Consider the following 16,448-nt stretch of genomic DNA (forward strand, 5'->3'; position numbering starts at 1 on the left):
ATCTAATATTGGTTCTTATCTGTCACACTTATTATTGTGGTGTTTGGTAATGGTGATTTTTCTATTTCCATCCTTCCTTTTACAATCAGTTATTAATTAGAATTCTACCATAAGCTAGAGGTGTTATCTTCTCTGTTTGTTTACTTACTCAATTATTTACTTATATTAATATGGACTCATGGATATTTATTTTATCCTGTGGGTTATCATCCAGTGTATCATTTACTTTGTTGCTCAAATTGTCTCAGCTGTGGGTATTCAACAGGGTTGCCTTTTGTGTCCTTTTGACATGTACCCATCATTCTTTGAGGATTTCCTTCCTTTCAGGCTCCAGGTTCATCTTTTATTTTCCCTGCTTCTAGCCCTGGAATCAACCAGCTTTCCAAGGAGCTATGGTTCCTTTGATTGGAGGATGATTGTAGAAACCAAGATCTGGGTATAGGTGAGCTCAGTGCTCCTGGGGTATCATACAGCTGCATTGATGTACATGTGTGTGCAGGTATTTTATACATGTTAAAAACCATGAAGTCAGGGGCCGGCCCAGTGGCCCAGCAGTTGAGTTCACATGTTCCGCTTTGGTGGCCCAGGGTTTGCAGGTTCGGATCCCGGGTGTGGATGTGGCACTGCTTGTCAAGCCATGCTGTGGTAGGCATCCCACATATAAAGCAGAGGAAGATGGGCCTGGATGTTAGCTCAGGGCCAGTCTTCCTCAGCAAAAAGAGGAGGGTTGGCAGCAGATGTTAGCTCAGGGCTAATCTTCCTCAAAAAAAAAGAAAACAAACAAACCATGAAGTCATACTGTTACTTCTGATTCTAACCTAACTCTACAGGGTTCAATTTAGCCTTTCCTCTCCTAATTTGTGCTTTCTCTGACAGTGAAAGACCTCCCTACCTTTCTCACACCTCTTGTTACTTACTTACTTATTTGGTCAATCCTATGAAATGCATGAAATTGTTTCATAATTTCCACCCACTTTTTCTGTGAGAAGCAAATTTATTATCCAGAGTATAATATTTCTACAGTTCTCTTTGCCTTTAGCATTAGTGTCCAGTCAAAATAGTGTGTTCTAAAATTGTTTAGTTCTTTTCCCCCCTTCAGTTTGATTACAGTCTTCATTTTTGGTAGAATTAGCTTCATTGATTCTTTTAGGAACTCCCTCTCCCCTACATCCTGTTTGACATTTAATTATTTATTTCTGGAATATGTGACATATTATCCTGGTTCTAGGAGTGAGATCCATACAGAAAAGAATTCTCAGTGAAGTGTTGCTCCCTTTCTCATTTTTAATACCTTATTCCCATTCCTTCCACCCCATTCCCGCTCAGTCCTTCTAGGTAAGTGGTCTCATCCGTTTCTGGTTTATTCCTCCTGATTTAGTTTACACAAACAGATACTTATATATCCCATTCTTACATGTACTTCAGCGTGTCTTAGATCCTGAGTTGCACTTGGGTGTTTTCACTGAATAGTTTATCCTGGAAATTAATTCAGACAGTTCAGAGATCTTCCTCATTGTTTTTATGACTGCTTAGTACTCCTGTGTGTGCCTGGACCATAGTTTATTCAGTGACTCTCCTATGTATGGGCTTTTAGGTTGTTTTCAGTGTTTTGTACTTATAAATAATGTAACAATGAATAGCCTTGTCCATAGGTATTTTTCTGTTGTTGGAAGTATAGCTTCAGGGTTGATTCCTAGAAGTGTGCTTGCTGGTTCAAAAGGTAATTGCATGTGATTTCTGGATGATACTGCCAAAGGCCCCCTCCAGCAGGGTTGCGCCAGTTTGCATTTCTGCTAGCCGTGTATGAGTGTGTCCCGGTAGCTGTGAATATACATATTGCTCGGATCTTGGAGAATTCCCCTTCTCCAATAAAAAGCTCAACAGAATATGTTGTCATATCTTTTAATTTTCACCAATCTGATAGGTGAGAAATGGTATCTCACTGTTTTAATTTGCATTTTTTCTGAATGAGAGTGAATATTTTTTCATATGTTTAAGAGCCATTTCTCTATATTGTGTGAATTGCTGGGTTTGTTTCTTTCTCCTGTTTTTCTATCTGGTTTTTTATCCCTTGTCCCTCAATTTTTAACAGTGGTTTGTTTTTATTTTTGTTTTTGTTTTTTTTGAGGAAGATTAGCCCTAAGCTCACATCTGCCACCAATCCTCCTCTTTTTGCTGAGGAAGACTGGCCCTGAGCTAACATCCATGCCCATCTTCCTCTATTTTATATGTGGGACGCCTACAAGAGCATGGCTTTTGCCAAGCGGTGCCATGTCCGCACCCGGGATCCAAACCAACGAACCCTGGGCCGCTGAGAAGCAGAACATGCAAACTTAACTGCTGTGCCACCGGCCAGACCCCAGTGTTTTTATGTATTAGCCCTTTGTCTGAAATATATGTTGCAGATATTTTTTCCTAGTTTCTCAGTTGTTCTTTGACTTTGGTTACGGCAGTTTATTCTTTTTTTTAGGGTAGTCAAATTCGTCAATCTTATCTCTGAATTTTGTATCATGGTTAGAAATTATCTCAAGGTTAAAGATAAATATACTTATTTTCTTCTATTACTTGTATGGTTTCGTTTTTTACATTTAACTCCCTAATCCATTTGGGAAACCACTGTGTAATCCAAGGTCACAAAAATTTACTACTATGTTTTCTTCTCCAACGTTGCTAGATTTAGCTCTTAAATTTAGGTCTTTGATCCATTTTGAGTTAATTTTCATACGTGATGTAAGGTGTAGATTCTTTTGCAAATGAATATCCACTTATCCCAGCACTATTGCTAAAAAGACTCCACTGAATTTTGTTGGTACCCTTTTTGATAACGAATTGACCATAAATTTGAGGTTTTATTTCTGGACTTTGAGTTCTATCCTTTGGATCCATATATCTGTCTTTATGCTAGTACCCTACTGTCTTGATTTACTGTACTGTAGTAAGCCTTGAAGTAAGTTTTGAAATCAGGAAGTACAAGTACTGTTACTTTGTCCTTTTTTCAAGATTATTTTGGCTGTTTGGAGTCTCCTGCATTTCCATATGATCACCTTGTCATTTTATGCAAAAAAGGCAGTTGACATTTTGATTTTGATTGTGTTGCATCTTTAGATCATTTTGTGGAGCACTGTCATCTTAATATTATTTAGGTATTTAATTTCTTTCAACAATGTCTTTCAAATTGTCAGTGGGTAGATTTCATGCTTCTTTTGTTAAATTTATTCCTACATATTTTATTCTTTTTGATACTACTGCAAATGGAATTTATTTCTTAATTTTGCTTTTGGATTGATAACTCTTGATTTTAGTAAGTTGATTTTACATCCTGGTGTACTATCATATCACCTGCAGATAGCCATAGTTTTATTTCTTTTTTACCTCTTTTTCTACCTGTATTTGATTTATCATGTCTAATTGAATTGGCTGATATCTTTAGTACAGTCTCGAATAGTTGCAGAGATAGTGGGCAACCTTGATTTGTTTTTGATCTTGGCAGAAATGCCTGTAGTGCCTCCCCACGTAATAAGATGCTAGCTTTAGACCTAAGGAGTGTGTGTGTGTGTGTGTGTGTGTGTGTATGTGTGTGTGTTATGTTATGGAAGCATCCCTCAGCTCCTATTTGCTTGATTTCTTCTTTGCTAATCTTTTACATATTCTCCATTGATATTCATAAGGTTTTTGGTCCATAATTTCTTTTAATGTCTCTTATCAGGTTGAGATGTCAATATTGTATTTTTTCATAAAAATTATAAAACATTTGGGAGGTTTTCCTTCATTTTCAATGCCCTGGAACAATTTGTAGAGCGTTAGCACTACAGCTGAACGCAATCATGGCCTTCTGCTACTTGTCTCCCAACGTTTCCCCCAAAAAGAATGTTGAACAAAGGAATCACAGAGTAGTGAATCTAGACAAAATCCACATCCTTAGCATAACTTAAAGGCGAGATACCAAAAGTTCCCGACAACTGTAAGAAAAAGACGAAAGTTTAAAATCCCAGGGCACACTCTCCCAGTGAAGGCTGCTCTCCTTGCTGTTTATTGATGAAATTAGTGAGTATCAAAAGAACACTGCAGGGAAAATGACCTGTATCTAGTTTTACCGTTTGGTAAGATTTTGCCGTATCCACTTTATTTCTCTCTGTACCATATCTACTGAGCTCTTTGAAAGTATGTCTTGGACATCATGACTCAACCCGTAATCATTCAGTAAGCATCTCTTAAGAATAATTATATTTCCACAAATAAAGGTGTGTTTTTAAAAGTTTATGTAGATATTTTTCTCACAGAGAAGATTCTGCTCTACATAATTGCTAAAATTTTTCTCAGGAATCATGCTTTCTCCATTTACTGACATAATTGTATGTTTTTTTTCTCCGTTGTTCTGTTACTGCATATGTTGAATTCTGTTTATTGACTGACCCTGCATTCTGGAATCCAGTTTGGTCATGTGTGTTGATATGTTATCCCTTTTCAATATTTTTAGATTTGAATTTTTAGTATTTTCTTTAGGTTTCATGAATGAGATTTGCTTGTAATATTCCTTTTTTTCCTCTAAGGTTGGATATAAAAGTTTTATTAGCTTCATGAATGTGTTGAGGAAGATATACCCTCCCTGCTCTGGGAATGTTTGAAGAAATATGCCAGAAAAACCATCTGGGCCTTGAGTTTCCCTTGTAGATTTTTTTTTAACTTATTCAAATTATGTAATGCTTATAGAAGTTCTGAAGTTTTCTGTGTGTTGATTTTGTAGAAGCTATTCTTTTAGACATTTATGTGTTTCATCCAGGTTATTTACATAATGCTTTTTTTCATGATGTTATTTTACTGCATTTGTGATGTGTGAAGGGCCTATAAGTCAGGTCCCTTTTAGCATTGCTGCATTGAATATTGTCGGATTCTCTTTTTTATCAATCTTGAGAGAATTACATTAGTAACATTGGTTTAAAATAAAATATTTGGCATGTGGATCTTCTGTGGTATTTGTGGACTTTATTTTGTAAAATTGTTGGACTTTTTCCTTTCTGATTTTTGTTTATTTTGTTGCTCTTTTCCTGGCTTCTTGTGATGAATGTTTAGATGGTTAATTTTTAAGTTTCTTTCTATACTCATAGGTATTTACGTCTATAAGTTTTTTTCTACTTCTTTAACTGTATTAAATATAAATGGATGCAAGCATATTATAATTCAATTCAAGATAATTTCCAAATGGAAATTTAGAAAAGACTGCCTTAGGTCAAGGTGTGCTTTTACCTTCCTTCTCCCAGCTTCTTATTTTTGAAAATTATCAAGCCAAACAAGAATATTAAAAATATATATGTGGTTAATTACCCTTCACATAGATTTAACTTTGGTTATTAACATTTTGCCTTACTTTTTCTTTCTATATATGCACCTTTCTTCTTGGCCCACTTGATGGTAAGTAGCAATTACTATTAAATTTCACCTCTCAAATACTTCTATGTTCATCTCCTGAGAATAAAGACATTCTCCTACATCGCCACAATATTATTATCATAGAAATTCCGTCTTATCATCTAATTTAGAGTCCATATTTAAATTTTTGCACTTTTTCTAAAAATGCCATTTATGAAATGTGTTCCCAGTGTCCATTCTAGAGTCATACATTGCATTTGGGTGTTAGGCTTTTTGTCTTAGTGTCATCCTAACACTTTTTTCCCTTTTAGTTTGGTTTTTTTAAGTGTCCAGTTCAATTTTCTTGCAGAATGTCTGCTTTCTAGGTTTGATGTTTCCCCATATGATTAGAATAAGGTTAAACATTTTTGCCAATAATACTATGGAGGTGATGTGTAATTATCTTTTTTTAACAAGCTATTTCAGAATGATTTTACTTTACAGAAAGTTACTTAGATAGTGCAGAGTTCCTGTGTACACCTCTTCTATTCTACCATTGTGAACATCTTACATCATTCAAATACATTTGTCAAAACTCAGAAACTGATATCGGTATTAACTAAACTCTAGACTCTATTTACGTTTCACCAGTTTTTCCATCAATAGCATTTTTCGGTTCCAGGATCCATCCAATCCAGGGTGCCACATTGCATTTATTTGTCGTGTCTCCCAGTCTCTTCTGGTCTGTGGCAGACTTTCAGTCTTTCCTTGTCTTTCATGACTTTAACTGTGTCAAGAGACTCTGCCAAGTATCCTGTAGGATATCCCCTCATCTGGGTCTGTTGTTTTTCTCATGATTAGATTGGAAATGTGGGTTTTTAGAAAGATGAGGTGAAATGTCCTTTTCATCACATCATATTGGGATTGAAATCACATCAGATTTCTCCTCGCTAAAGTCCTGGTTTTCCTTTTCCAGACTTTATTCTTTAGAAGCAGCTCACTAAGTGTAGCTCACCCTAAGGGCGGGGGTGCAGCATTGGGATTTAAGTCCTACCTTTTATAAGATAGAAAATCTCTATATATTATCTGGAATTCTTGTATAAGAAAGAATTGTCTCTTTCCCACTTATTTATTTCAGTGTGGATTCGTGTATATTTATTTTACACTTTGAGTTATAATCAAAAGTTACATTATTTGTTCTGCTTCGGACATTGGTAGCTCTATTTAGGTTGGTTCCTGTGTCCGTTTAATATCCCCATCCTTTTGTTTTTTGAGGGTTTCTTTCCTGGTACTACTTTCAGACTCATCCTGACTTTTCCCTTCCCTGTCCCAGAATCAGCCATTTCCGCTAGGAGCCCTGGGTCCTTTTATTGGCGAATGGCATTTGGAAACCAAGGTCTGGGTGCTGGGTATACTCATGGCTACGGGCATGTCGTTGCTTCTGTGCCCTCTTAGCGACCTCTCTAGGTAATAAATGTATGCATACTCACCATGTATACTCACATATATTTTTAACTGTTTTATTATCTGTCCATCTGTATCTATCAACCTAAACATGAGTTCATACTGATGCTCCAACCGCCATGCAGTACCGCAGGGTGCATGCTAGCCTTCCTGTCTGGTTCGTCTGCAGCTTCTTTCTCTGACAGTGGGGAAACTAGCTCTCACTGTCCATCGTCCGTTTATGTATTTGTTCAGCCCCAGCCACAGGGAACACAGTTTCAGAACTGTTGGCTTGTACCCCCAAGAGAAGCAAATTTACTAACTCGAGTAGTGTTTATGTGCACTTTCTTTTGCCTTATAATTTTCAGTCAAAACATCATTTTCCAAAGTTTGTAATTATTATATCACAGGGCACAGTTTGTTTGGTATATTGATCAACTAGAAGCACTGTTTAATTTCCAAATATATGCCGATTGTCTGGTTGTCTTTGTAATATTGATTTCTAGCATAACATTTTTTGTGATCAGATGACAGACACACTCTGCATGATTCTGATCCTTTGAAATAGGTTGAGACTTGTTTTATAGTTCAGTTTATGGTCTATTTTTATAAGTAATTTGTGACTGAAAAGGAACGGAATTCTGCAGTATTTGGCTTATGTCTATGAAGTTCTAGATCCTTATTAATTAAATGTTGCACTCACACTTGAGATTTTGTCTATATTTGGTATATTTATTTCATGCCATGTTAATAGATAAATACAGAATTAATAACCCTTTGAAGAAATCCTCCATGTGCATTGTAGAAAGTTAGAAAATAGTGACAGGTAAAAATTTTTTCAAAATATTAAAATCTTATATTCCTGCCACTTTAAAACACCTTAGTGGATGTACACACAAACATCCATCCACGTTTTTCTTTTTACCAAAGTGACACCACATTCTTACTGTTTTATAACATGACTGTCCTTGTCAGTGATTTTTCTATTTTATATTTCTATTATATTTTGATTTTATTATATCTTCAAAACCCAAATTCTATGCATATTACCCCATTTGTCCCAATTTGATTTGTTCAATTCAGTATCCCAGTGCAAGACTATGCACTCCGTCTGGTTATTGTACCACTGAAATCTCCCTTAAACTAACACAGTCCCTTTATTTGTGACACTGACATTTTGAAGAGACAAGTTCACTTATGTTGCAAAATTTGCCATCTTATGGTATAATTTAGCTTATTCTTTTCCCTTTGTATTTTTGTAAATTGGAAATTATTTTCAGTCTTGAGGGAGTCACATTAAACACCTGTGGCTAAAATACACTGTAGGCGGTCATGTGTACTTTATGAAAGATACAGCATATATTAGATCACACCATTAGTTTTGGAACGCTAAGTTCAATTAAAGTAACAGTCTGCTTCCTCCGCTGTTCGGTTCTGCTTCTCCTGTCACATGGAATGGAAGTCCCTCTGATGTTGCTTCGGCATCGTGGCGGCAGGCAGTGCTGTAGCAATTGCTCTGCTTGTGGTTGTAGCGACACTGTTTATGCTTATCTTAATAAGATTGGGAATTTCAAGGTTGTTTTTTAAAAAAATTCTCTCATGATTTCTACAGTTTTTTATTGACATGATCAACAGGCTCTTTGGTTACTTTGAAATATAAATTGATTGGGATGGGCGGGAAAATGTGTTTGACTCTGTGCTGATAATGATAAAGTTTTTAGCAATGCATTATTTAACAAAAAAAACGCAAAATGGTTTCTGTTCTCTAAAAACTCATTATTTTATCTGTCTTTCATTTACTTAATATGTTTAATCCAAAATAATCAGTTTTTTCCCTCTCTTTTTCACAGTATTGGCCATACATAGCTTATTACTCAGATACATATGTTTTTTAACAAAGCCATAAATCTTTTAAATTTTCCCTACTTTTTTGGCCCAAGATTTGTGAGGACTATCTTGGATCCTCCCTGCCCCATTCTTGGAATTGAATATTTCTGTAAGGATTTTCTGAGCCGTCATAGTGGCACAGATTTAGAGGAGACAGTATAAATGATCAGGGTGCTTATTGCTACTAGCCTTTTCGATATTTTTTCTATTCTGTGGAAGTTGATCTGTTTAAGATTTTTGTCTTTTGTAGGGTTAGTTTTGATCAATTATTTTCCTATATTTTGTCTTTCACTTTTATAATTTATTAATTTTTTGTTTGTTCTCCCCTTTTCTTGATTAGTTTAGCTGGTGTATCATCGCACATTGGTTTTTTGTTAGGTCCTTTTTTTTTTTATTTATATATTGTTTCTGTTCTTTTCCCAAACCATTGGATTCTGGTTTTTATCCGTATTCTGTCTTTTTTCCTTTAGCTCACTTTGATGGTTTTTCTAAATTTTTTAGTAAATTGTTTATTTAATTTGTGTTGAGGTAGCAACTTTTCCCTGACCATTGTAGCTGGAAGTTGTACCTTCTAAAATGTAGTATTTTCATTTTTTGCATGTCTATATTTCTCTCATTTTAATGTTTATTTCCTTAGTGTAATAAAGATTCAGACTCTGGGTTTTTTGGGGTTTTTTTTGTTTTTTAAGATTTTATTTTTCCTTTTTCTCCCCAAAGTCCCCCGGTACATAGTTGTGTATTCTTAGTTGTGGGTCCTTCTAGTTGTAGTACGTGGGACGCAGCCTCAGCGTGGCTTGATGAGCGGTGCCATGTCCGCGCCCAGGATCCGAACCGGCAAAACCCTGGGCCACCGAAGCAGAGCACCGAACTCACCTACTCGGCCACGGGGCTGGCCCCCAGACTCTGTTTTTGATTTTTGACTGCTGACAGCTTTCAAGCCCCACCTCTCCTTCTGCCCCACTTTTGGGAAAGCTGAGAAAAAGCCTTTGGTGCCAGTGGGGGTTCAAACCGTGCAAACCCTGTCCCCTCAGCCCTGTCCCACACCCTAACCACCATAAAAAAACCCTAAGTCAGTCTTTTTTCCACATCTCTCGTCATTTTCAGACCTACTTGGGAGCCACCCTCCTCTCTCCAGGAAGCCTCATTGTAAGAATGATAACTTTTTTCCTACTTTGTTGAAGTGTCCATGTCAGATTTTGTGTGAGCATCCATCCTACCTCTGCTGGTCGTCCACTGCGTTAATTGCCCTGAAATTTCGTTAATAGCGAGCCTTTATTTTTCTAGGTAGAGCGCTTTTTATTGATTGATTGATTGATGTTGCTGTTAATTTGAGTATTATTTTTTGAGGTCAGAGAATGTTTGTATCATCTCACCTGTTTTACACATCCCACAATTGAGTCACAAAAAAAATACTTTTCCCCTCGTCTTATGCCCCCCTCATTCTGCACTGATGTTCCTTAGTCTTTTCCCAAACCTGGATTGCTGTCTTCCAGCTTATATCTAATATTTCCTAGGCACTCTGTTCCCCCAAAACTTTCCTCCGTATTATACTTTCCTTATTCTCTCCAGCATCTCCAAATGGAAAGGATTTCTTAAGGTTTTTTCATTCAAATACGTTATCTGTGAATCGTCTGAAAAAGTATCAGATACTTATCTGAAAGTACAAGAATGGTTGGCTTTGACAGTAAGGGAAAGGAAGCAAGGACATGGGAAAGGATATGAACTAATGCAGATTTAGCATATTTAGAATGGATGAGTAATAATAAAACTCAACTCAAGATAAGTAAGAGCAATAAGTTACTTAGCACCTATGATATATCAGGACCATAATTCTGTGATGAAACAATGAAGGACTCTGCCTGGTCTTGGGGAAGTTTAGGGAAATGTGAATAAAGAGAATATCGTGTAAGGAAATTAATCATATTGTAATTGAAAACAAAGGTGTGTGGAAGGAATGAGGTGTTAGAACATAAAAAAAGAGACCTGGACATACTTAGAGTATGTCTTTCTAAGGGATAGGACATTTATCCTGAGACCTAAAGGATGGGAAGGACCCAGCCTACAGCGTGCCCAGGTCCAAGGCTGCTGGTTCAATGAAGGAGTCTGTGGAAAGCATTAAGTGATCAGGAAGGTTGTACCACATCCTAAGTGCTGAAAAGGGGGAATGTGAAAGGAGATAGAGAGCAAAGGGGGTAGTGTTTTGACATGATGCCATATCTCTAGACTCTTCTTGGCCTTTTTAAAATTTCATCACCATATTTTAGAATTCCATAAGCCCTTCACTCATTACGAGTGTTGGTTCTTATTTCTTTCATAGGAGTTTCATCTTCTCTGGTATACGAAATGCAAATATTTTTTGTTCTCTTCTTTTGTTTCAGATTTGGATTTACAGTGTGAGGTAATCAGCTATGTAGAAATGCCCACATGTGAAAAAGATATATCTTCTACACAACACCAGAGCATATATAACAGAGAGAAACGCAATGAATGTAAGAAATATCAGAAGAAATTTAGTGGTGGCTGTCAACTTAATCTCCATCACAGGTTTCATATTGGTGGAAGACCCTATGAATGCAAAGAATGTGGGAAGAACTTTCGTAGTGGCTATCAACTTACTCTACATCAAAGATTTCATTCTGGTGAGAAACCCTATGAGTGTACAGAATGTGGGAAGAACTTTAAAAGTGGTTACCAACTTACTGTACATCAGAGATTTCATATGGGTGAGAAAACCTATGAATGTCGGGAATGTGGGAAGGCCTTTATTTATGCCTCACACATTGTTCAGCATGAGAGAATTCACACTGGGGGGAAGCCTTATGAATGTCAGGAATGTGGGAAGGCCTTTAGTCAAGGCGGACACCTTAGAATTCATCAAAGAATTCATACTGGTGAGAAACCCTATAAATGTCAGGACTGTGGGAAGGCCTTTAGCAGGCGCTCAAACCTTGTTGAACATAGGCAAATTCATACTGTTGAGAAACCATACATGTGTGAGAAATGTGGGAAAGCCTTTCGAAGAGGTCATCAACTTACTGTACATCAGAGTGTTCATACCGGTAAAAAACCATATGAATGTAAAGAATGTGGGAAGGGCTATACCACTGCCTCATACCTTATCCTACATCAAAGAATTCATAAAGGCGGGAAACCATATGAATGTAAGGAATGTAGGAAAACCTTTACCTTGTATAGAAATCTTACTCGGCATCAGAATATTCATACTGGTGAGAAACTTTTTGAATGTAGGCAGTGTGGGAAGGCCTACACCACTGGCTCAAAACTTTTTCAACATCAGAAAATTCACACTGGTGAGAAGCCCTATGAATGTAAGGAATGTGGGAAGGCCTTTAGCTTGCATGGGTATCTCAATCAACATCAGAAAATTCACACTGGTGTGAAACCCTATGAGTGTAAGGAGTGTAAAAAAACTTTTACTTTGTATAGAAATCTTATTCGACATCAGAGTATTCATACCGGTAAGAAACTTTTTGAATGTAAGGAATGTGGGAAGGCCTATAGTACTGGCTCAAACCTGATTCAGCATCAGAAAACTCACACTGGTGAGAAGCCCTATGAATGTAAGGAATGTGGGAAGGCCTTTAGCTTGCATGGGTATCTTAATCAACATCAGAAAATTCACACTGGTGTGAAACCCTATGAGTGTAAGGTGTGTAGGAAAACCTTTACTTTCTATAGAAATCTTACTCTGCATCAGAGTATTCATACTGATAAGAAACCTTTTGAATGTAAGGAATGTGGGAAAGCCTTTAGACGCAGTTCACACCTGACTGCACACCAGAGTATTCATGCTGAGCAAAAACCCTATGAATGTCAGGAGTGTGGGAAGGCCTTTAAAATGTATGGATACCTTACACAACATCAGAAAATTCATACTGGTGGGAAACCCTATGGCTGTAAGGAATGTGGGAAGGCCTTCAGTCGTGCTTCAAACCTTGTTCAGCATGAAAGAATCCACACTGGTGAGAAGCCCTATGTGTGTAAGAAGTGTGGGAAGGCCTTCAGATATGGTTCAGCCCTGAAAGCACATCAGGGAATTCATAGAGATACGCGACTCTAAGAACAGAAGGAGTAGGAGAATGCTTCAGGCACAGCCCAAGCTTTGTTGACATCCGACATTTCACACTGGTGAGAAATGATTGAATGTTAGTCTAATGGGTCTGTCTTTACCAAACATGAGAATTCATAATGCAGTCCATGCCACTTTAGAAAGCCTTCAATGCTGCTCCTGTTTTAATGGAATGCCTGACTATTCAAACAATGGCAAATTAAGAAAAAAATGGGAATTCCAATTTCTTCATGTGTACAACATGCATAGTGTGGAATTTTTAATTAAATTTGTTAATTTAATGAATGGCTTAAAAAAAAGCCTTTCATATTACTTGTCAGTGGCTGTGTTACAAATCACCCCAAATCTTAATGGCTTATCACAACAGTAAACAAGTCTCACAGCTTCTGTGGGTCAGAAATTCAGGAGTGACTTGGCTGAGTGCGTCTGGATTGGGTTTTTCATGAGACTGACGTCATCTGAAGGCTTCACTGGGGCTGAAGATGTGCCCCCAGGGGGCTCGCTCACCTTGGCTGCTGGCTTAGAGAGAGAGGATCAGGAGAAGGCCATCCTCATCCACAGAGGACCTGATTTAGATGAGGAAACCCTGGACTTGGAGGTGAGGCTGCAAGCGGATGAGACTCTGGGGGCTCCTTGAGCATGTTTTGCATGTGGTAGGAATGGAAACAATTTGTACTCAGAGGGCCAATAAGTATGTTTTTAAAATATATCCACAAATTATTTGAAACTGCACGTTTCAAAACTGGAGCCTAATTCCCCTTCCTTTAAATGTGAGCCGAACCTAGTCCCTTGCTTCTAAGGAAGAGAATGTGCACGATAGCTTTCTCCTGGGGCTTGTGCCCGCTCGCTCATTCACTCTCTCACTCTCTCAGTCACATCAGCTCTTCTCTACCTTGGGCTGCAGCTGAGGCTCTGACAGGCCCTTTTATGGGAATTTCACTGAACGATGGTTCTCTTAGGCATCGCCTTAGATCTTTCTGTGGTCTGAACTGAGGGTTTTTTATAGTCATACTCTTATCAGCTGCTGGGAGGAGCATAATTGACTGATACCCCCACCTGCTCCCTCTCTGAAATAACCACCATGTTAATGTAGAGGCCACGCCTCCATGGGCGGCCCACAGCCAGTTTCCTGAGAACAGTGGGTGTTAGTGCAGGTCAGTTCCTGTGAGATCTGGACCTTCTCAGCCAGGCAGCTGGATCAAGAACTGCCCACTAGCCTGGCTGGAACTCGTGTCTCAGACCTGCATGCACTTTAATAGTTGTCCTACACAATCTCCCTTCGTCCTCCCTCCTTCAGATTGTCAGACTTGCATCAGAGCCGGAAGACTCTCCCTGCCTCCCCAGCTCTCCTCTTTTCCCTCGCTAGGCAGTTACCCAGGATCCTCTATGTGTCTCATCCTGTGTTGTTTGCTCTTGAGGGACCGAGATGAACACACACCCTCTCTTACTTATAGGTTGTATTTTCCTAACAATACCCTGCCTTTGACCTGTGTCCAAAGACCATTTCCGAATATATTGCACTTGAGATTTTTTTTCCTTTTTATCTCTAGCATAGTACCCTCACTTTTTACGTCTTTGTTTTTTTTGTAACATACCCAGAGAGTGCCCACATTCTGATTTGTTTCCTCGTGATATGATTCAACTTGTTGATCTGCCCCTTATTTTTCCTAAAAATTGCTGATTATGTCCAGAGAATTCATTAAGTTGAAATTAAACATTTTTGGCAAGAATATTTCATGATTGATGCTGCATACTTCTGAAAGCACAAATGTCAGGTTTTTACATTATTATTAATGCTATATTTTAAAGCTTGCTTAAAGTGGCAACTATCAGCTCGCCATTGAATAGATCCATTCTGCAACTGGAAACTTGATTGGTGTTACATTGATACATTCGTTTGAAAAAATAATCCCTTCAATGCATGTAGGAAACCAGAACTGAAATAACATTTTGTTGGTTTGTTCATCTTTCTATCCATGGCTCCTACACAGTGCCTGTTAAAGGCTGGACAGTTGGGGGCAGGCACCGTGGCCGAGTGGTTAAGTTCGCAGGCTCCGCTTCGGCGGCCCAGGGTTTCTCTGGTTCGGATCCTGGGCGCGGACATGGCGTCACTCATCAAGCCATGCTGAGGCGGCATCCTGCATGCCACAACTAGAAGGACCCACAACTACAAATACACAACTATGTACCGGGGGACTTTGGGGAGAAAAAGGAAAAATAAATCTTTAAAAAAAAAAAAGACTAGACAGTTAATAAAGCTTTGGATGGAAGCAATAATTAACTTATGAGGCTAGAAGAAAGCAAAATAAACTCCTTAACAATATTAAGAAAAATCAATAAAACAGAGAGATTAATGATTAGGAAATAAAAGTGTAGTTTTTGTTCAATCTCCCCTCTGCCCTTTCTGTGGAACATGAACCAAATCAGTAAATAAAGGCGAGAAAAATTTTTAAAGATGACAACAGGGATAGATAGAGATATGAAGGAAATTTGTTTAAATTTTCATCCATTGTTACATGTTTAATAGAATTTTTGTCACAAAGTTTTGACAGTAGCTCTTTAAAAAAGAAGTTAGGGGCCGGCCTGGTGGCATAGTGGTTAAGTTCATACACTCCATGTCAGTGGCCCGGGGTTCGTAGGTTCAGATCCTGGGCATGGACCTACACACTGCTCCTCATGCCATGCTGTGGCGGTGTCCCACATACAGAATAGAGGAAGATTGGCACACATGTCAGCTCGGGGACAATTTCCTCAAGCAAAATGAGAAAGATTGGCAATAGATGCTAGCTCAGGGCCAATCTTCCTCACAAAAAAAGAAGAAGAAAAGTTAGAGGAATTGCATGCATTAAGGTAAATGGAAAATTTCTGAATGTATCAGCAAACTCTAAGGTTCTTTTAAAACAGTCATGCAATAGAAAATAATTTTTCTGAAACAGTCAATTTAGAACTCTTCTGGATCAATATGTTCTAGACAAAGGAAAGGAGCATTGATGTAACTCTTTTTTCTTTTAATTTTTCTGAGCTTTATATGTAGTTTTACAAATGGGATGAATTATATACATGATACCATCAATTTTAAAAACTACATTTTTTAACATTTTGGAAATTGGAAAGCAGCTCTCAGTTGTTAGCTGCCTAAAATCACTTCCAGCTCTATAAAAGAAATATTACCTTTCCAAACTAACGAACATGATACTTTCTGCATTGTCAGCCAAAAGTCTGTTAGTGTTAATGTTATCATTTATTATAATCTGCTCATGCAGACCCCTTTTGTTCACACAGTGAATCACTCATTAACATCATTTCCCGTATGCAATTGTAAGTTTTGATAATTACATGTAACACAATGCAGGATGGTCTTGCTATAGGTTAGAATACCGCTGGTGCTTGATGGTACTTGAAAAATGGTTTCTATTCTCAGATAGGTCAGTGAGGCACTGATACTAAATCCTGCTCTCGGAACAACCTTTAAAAGCACATGATCAGCCTCTCAGAAGACTGGAGTGTGCTGTGTTGAAGAACATTTGCCTTATCATAACTGAATGTATCCAAGTATTTCCTTGGAACGTCCATTCCGTATGTCCACTTACATTTGGAATGTGAAACCCTATGCCGAGATGTGGCCAGAACCTGAAGGGGTGACTCTCACACTGGAATTTCACTCACTGTGTCACGTGATGAA

General features: G+C 38.0%; 1 protein-coding gene across 16 annotated transcripts in view; it reads left to right on the forward strand.

Moving 5' to 3' along the window:
• LOC106836052 (zinc finger protein 573) overlaps positions 1–15,238 on the forward strand; it is a 52,532-nt gene extending 37,294 nt beyond the window's left edge. For 15 of the 16 annotated variants that reach the window (XM_070499425.1, XM_044759378.2, XM_070499426.1 and 12 more), the window contains one exon: positions 11,055–15,238. In XM_070499425.1, coding sequence (XP_070355526.1) covers positions 11,055–12,757 — 1,703 coding nt within the window. In that variant the 3' untranslated portion in view covers positions 12,758–15,238. The remainder of the gene's footprint in view (positions 1–11,054) is intronic. The other variant, XM_070499440.1, reaches the window with a different exon arrangement.
• The last annotated feature ends 1,210 nt before the right edge of the window (positions 15,239–16,448 follow it).

The sequence above is a fragment of the Equus asinus genome, chromosome 26, assembly GCF_041296235.1.
Source record: "Equus asinus isolate D_3611 breed Donkey chromosome 26, EquAss-T2T_v2, whole genome shotgun sequence".
Classification (NCBI taxonomy): Eukaryota; Metazoa; Chordata; class Mammalia; order Perissodactyla; family Equidae; genus Equus; species Equus asinus.